The following is a 5468-nucleotide window of genomic DNA, read 5'->3' as shown; positions in this document are numbered from 1 at the left end:
TTGATTCAGTTATATGATTCAAATAAATGGATTACCTCCCCCTCACCTATATAATTATTTGTATTTTAAAACTTCGGGACCTCGGAGCTTCATCGGGTGATGCAACGTGAATGAATTTTAAAAAGTGCAAAAATAATGCTCTTATCCCCTTCAGACCAATTGAATTTCGCATCATATCCATCGAAACATTCGATCACTGACCAAAAATAAATACTTGAGTTTTTTGCGGTTTCACGTGGCTAGGTATCTTACAAAACGAGGATCTTACAAAACGATCATCATGCAGTGCTAGAATCACGCCAGGCGGCTGACTACAGCCAGCTGAAGATTCCATCGGTATGTTAGCAGTAATGATCTTTTTCAAGATCTAATCGCACCTGCTCAATTCTTAATGTTATTTTATATAATATTGCAATTCAAGATTAGAGCCATACGTTCAAAGTGGTGTCAAGCACTTATATGAAACAACAAAATTGATGGAAACACAAGAAGTACAGTTCAGACGATTATCAGATTATCATTGACTGGAGTGATAATAAACATTGACTGGAGTGCACGATAATCTTAATAGTTCTGTAACAAAACGCATACCTTGGCCACCTTGAAAATATTCTTCTCTCCATTATACCAGCTTCTTGACCACATATTCGATTATGGGCTTGGAAAAGAATAAAAAATGCTTGGACTGCGATCCATCAGCCAGAGTATAGGGATCTTCAAAATAGCAGAAATAATAGTTCAGTGCAGAGATTACGTCAATAAGGCAGATTTTAAGCGTTGAAGTAACAGAATTACCAACGACAATGAAAATAACGGACACAGAAGTCGATAGCTTCATTGTAGATAAAACGGTTTGATTTTGACAAGTATCATGTGCACTTCGTATACGCACGCTGTGGAACGCAATTTCTACTGTAAAAAACCTGGAGGATTGACTAGAATAGATAAATTTCAAGAAAGTGTATAGATAGATTTCGGGAATGGAGTGTGCGCATAACACACACTGACTTAATGAATGTTTTCAACAAACAATTAATAGCAGTTAAAACACTTTGAATTTAAGAGTTCCACTCTAACTCGGTGACTTTTGCCCCTAAAACCTGTAAGTACGCGATAATCTTCAAATTTTTTGTTGCAGCTTGAGCTTGATTTTGACAGCAATACCTCACGTTAGGCACGGCCGACCATTGGCCGGCTATACACAGCCCTGCCTCGCCAGTCGTGTGCTCTGCTCCTCTAGACCAGAATTTCCTGTTTTGTTTGCAGGAATATAAGGTAGCGATGCAGCCAGGCTCTAGACGAGATTTGTGGCTCACTCTTTATTGCATTGTTCCATCTTCTGCATTCCGGGCGTAGGTACTCCTGTTTTTGGCCTGACGCTGGATACTGGAGCTGCGTTCTGTATAACTTCTGTGGCCTTCTACTTTCTCGGGCCTGAATATCAAAAGTGATTTTTTTTAATGTTTGTTCAACAGCATTGCTGTGCTCTTTTCACTGAATGGTGTGCACTGTCGACTGATTGCAGTGCACTGTTGACTGAATGGTGTGCAGTACAGTTCTCTAAATTTTTAATGGTTTATTGATCGGTACTTAGTGAACTGAAATTTTCTTTTGATGCACAAATACAGTGAAAACTTCCATAGTTTTCCGTTTTTAAAGCGTTCCGTACCTTCAGGTGCAGTGTCCTTTAAGATTCTGTGTGAGCTCAAGTCAGCCTGCCGACTGGAATATTCTGCTTGCATGTAAGCGTTTGCTACCTCAATCGTTGGCAAACATTGCAACCTGTTTGCTGATGAGCTGTCGACATCGCCACTGCTAAGTCAACTCTGCTCCATTACTGCCGCAACGCAGCGCGTGACTGCCGTGACCGCGCGTGCGGTAAACCTGCCCTGCATGCAGCCCAGCCAATGAGAATAATTGTGGTGGTTTGAATGAAATTATTTGTTTATTAGAAAGAGCCCACGTAAGAGGTGCAAGAATTTTATCTATGCTACATGAAAGAGCTCGAACTATCTTTTAATTTTGAATCAACCCCCGAGGAATTAAGAAAATAAACGAGAAATCGTCTGGCGTTATATCGGGAGAGGCGGGGAAGAACGGAGTGACTCTGTTCTGCACGAAAGGCAGATGAAGGAATATCAATATAATTAAATTACAAACATTGAGATAACAGCATACCAAATAAATCCAAATAAGCACCAATTAAAAATAAGATATAAAAACTGCGGACTATGCAGAATCAAGAATTTGCTCTGCTGCTAAACAGTTCGACGTGTGTCTCGAGGTGACTCATGATGCTACCCAGTCAATCACCAATGTGGGCAACGATGTCGATTAATGTGAGTTACTGCATAACGCGGAAGTTCCGACCACTCGAATATTTGAAAGTCGAGTTTCCCTAAACAATCTATGCAGATGCATGGCGAACAATCGACTGTGGGTTTATCGTTGCAGATCGAAGTATATGAGTGTAGGTAAGTTAACAGAGCAAACCGAAAAAATGTATGCGCAAACTTGTCGGTTGGCTATTCAATCTAATAGAAAAATGAATCGGAAATGTATATATAAGTACGTGTTCTCTGTGGTTTGGTATAGAGGCGCACCGCGATTTCTAAGCGTGGCAGTAATTCGGACGACCTCCTCACAAGACGACAATATTAGTGGCGTTCTACTCTGAACCGCTTTATGCTTCTCTCTTATATTATATGTACAGGTTATTATACTGTGCAGGTTACTGTGTACTGTGCAGACTACTGTATGTTGTGCAAGTTATGTACTATAATGTGTATCTTACTATATACTGAGCAGGAATGTTTCCGCAAAAAAAGTGATTAGTTTGAACAATATTTACGAGGATACACACACAGATATCTTTCAGCTCAGGTGTTCAATAATTCCATCGCCAATTCAGAGAGATTTGTTGCATATTTTACTAAATAACTTCAAATTGTTAAAGAAACAGACTTATATTGGATTGTCGGTGACGCCAACCGATCACTTATGTTGAATTAATTATCTTGTTTGAAGTGAAACGTTCGACTGACGCTCTGAACTGAAAGATACAATATATATGGGTCATTCCATCTTATTTTGTTGGTGTCCTAACAGTGTTTAGGATGTACAAGTTTTTGGCTCCCTCTTATGATACCTGACGGCCATCTATCACGGAGGGTTTAACGATTTAACGTAATTCATGGCCGTCGTTTCGTAACGTCACCCAACGTTCCTATAACAAACCCAATTGATTTACACTCAACCGCCCCATTAAGAGCGACCGTTTAATTTAACAAACGTCGGCTCGGAGGGGCGTCTGTGAATTGCTCTCCAAATAATCGAGCCACAACATTATTAGGGTGTCGGTAATAATCTAATTTACTTGTAAAAGTTGGTATTAATTGGGAGTTCATGAATGTATCGGGAAATGTGATGAGTTATTTAGGTCTATTCATATTTTTGCTATTATTTTGTTCAACAGGATTGAATTATCAATTGTTGCGTTCCGTAATTTGTCTAGGAGCTCCTGTGTATACGATGCACCTGTCACCTGGTGCACCTGTACACCTGTCCTCTATATACGATGCCAGAAAAAGGTTTATGCGACGAAAAAGTTCATGATGGTTTGTCTTCGTATTAATTGAGCCGGTAATTGCTGCTTTTATCACATAATATTCGTAGAAAGTTATCAAAATTTCATTGGGTGCTTATATTTTTTGTCGGTTCGGAAGTAAATAAATCGTCACGTTCATACATTTTCCTTAAATTTCGTCGAAAAAAACTCGAATAAAAAATCGATTCAAATAAAACAATTTGTTTCATGTTTAAAAAAGTGAACGCTATACTTCAATTGTGTAATTTATTTTATTCAGTGGTAACGGTGTTCTAAGAAGTCACCGAATTTACCATTGTCTACTTGCCCGCTGTCAGCGACGAAGCTCCGATATAAAATGCTTAAACTTTTACTGGGGCGACGTGAAACGAAACGTGAACTTTACTTCCATCCAATCAGCCGGGCAGATATTTTCTGGACTTCATTAGGAGATTTCGACATCGAACCTCAACAGCTGCCGCTGCAGGAATAAACGCGTTTTGGTCCTCCCGTTCGTTCTGTGAATAATTAAATTAATCTCACCTGTTTGTTTGTTCCTTTTTTATGGCGGCGAGCATAGAAATTTTATTGCCGGAGAAAAAAGCGGAATTTTTGTTAACGTTGCCCCGGCAGACATTTCAGGATTGTTGCCCGTGACTGAGGTGCCATGTGGGTCGTTGCACGTGACTGAGGTGCCATGTGGATCGTTGCACGTGACTGAGGTGCAATGTGGATCGTTGCACGTGACTGAGGTGCCATGTGGATCGTTGCACGTGACTGAGGTGCCATGTGGATCGCTGCACGTGACTGAGGTGCCATGTGGATCGTTGCACGTGACTGAGGTGCCATGTGGATCGTCATGTGGATCGTTGCTCGTGACTGAGGTGCCATGTGGATCGCTGCTCGTGACTGAGGTGCCATGTGGATCGTTGCTCGTGACTGAGGTGCCATGTGGATCGTTGCACGTGACTGAGGTGCCATGTGGATCGCTGCACGTGACTGAGGTGCCATGTGGATCGTTGCTCGTGACTGAGGTGCCATTTGGATCGTTGTTCGTGACTGAGGTGCCATGTGGATCGCTGCTCGTGACTGAGGTGCGAGACATATTATAAATGTACTCAGTGGATATGCCGTATTGAATGCGTAAGAATTGTGGGACATTCCCACAATTCCCATGCAAACGAAACATGAACATTATTTTGGTTTATTCCTTCATGTTTAGTAAGCTTCTCCATGGGCGAAATTTTCAATCTCACTCACCAGCTTGGTTGGTGGTGGAGAGATGCCTGAACATTGCGCCTTCGCATCTTGTGTTTTTCGTTGCGATGAAAAATTACATGATTGAAAATTTGCTTTGCTTGCTACAATGCACGCATTATAACGTTGATGACAGCCTCTTTTTACAGTGTGGTTCACTTTGTCCCTGCTCAATTAAGTGATTATATAGGAGCTGGAGTGCTTCAAAGGCCAGTAAATTTTACAGTTATCAGCAGAATTTCACGAATTAAAGTCCTATGCATATGTTGGGCAATTCAGTGCACCGTGTTTAATATCTTGTCATATCTATAGCCTTTTTGGCGATCTCTGCCTGCTCGTGTAGTATAAATACGGCCACCCTTCAAACTGCATATATATTGCACCCAAGCTTCTTGGCAACACTTCCTGGGGCCTACTTCGTAAGCTAAATAAATGACTTCATACAGATCAAATTAAATATTTTCCCTTATAAGGGAAAATATTTAATTTGATATTAGACGTATTTCTGAATACCAGGTATCGCATTTAACAGCTGATAAATGAGCTGCCTATATTGATCGCGAACGAAACTATGTTCGAGACGAGAAGTAGTAGTTCAGGACAGCATGTATGGGAATTTTCGATT

General features: G+C 40.8%; 1 protein-coding gene across 1 annotated transcript; it reads right to left on the bottom strand.

Moving 5' to 3' along the window:
* Nucleotides 1–4148: 4148 nt before the first annotated feature.
* LOC125179027 (paternally-expressed gene 3 protein-like) lies at nt 4149–4880 on the bottom strand. Its single transcript, XM_047884080.1, has 2 exons — nt 4847–4880; nt 4149–4675 (listed from the first exon to the last, which is right to left on the bottom strand). The coding sequence occupies exons 1-2, from the start codon at nt 4878–4880 to the stop codon at nt 4149–4151; spliced, it is 561 nt and encodes a 186-aa protein (XP_047740036.1).
* Between the last annotated feature and the right edge of the window lie 588 nt (nt 4881–5468).

This window comes from Hyalella azteca, unplaced genomic scaffold (genome assembly GCF_000764305.2).
Source record: "Hyalella azteca isolate HAZT.00-mixed unplaced genomic scaffold, Hazt_2.0.2 contig14498, whole genome shotgun sequence".
Taxonomy (NCBI): Eukaryota; Metazoa; Arthropoda; class Malacostraca; order Amphipoda; family Hyalellidae; genus Hyalella; species Hyalella azteca.
The sequence above is the reverse complement of the archived record's forward strand: the minus strand, read 5'-3'. Positions and strand labels throughout refer to the sequence as shown.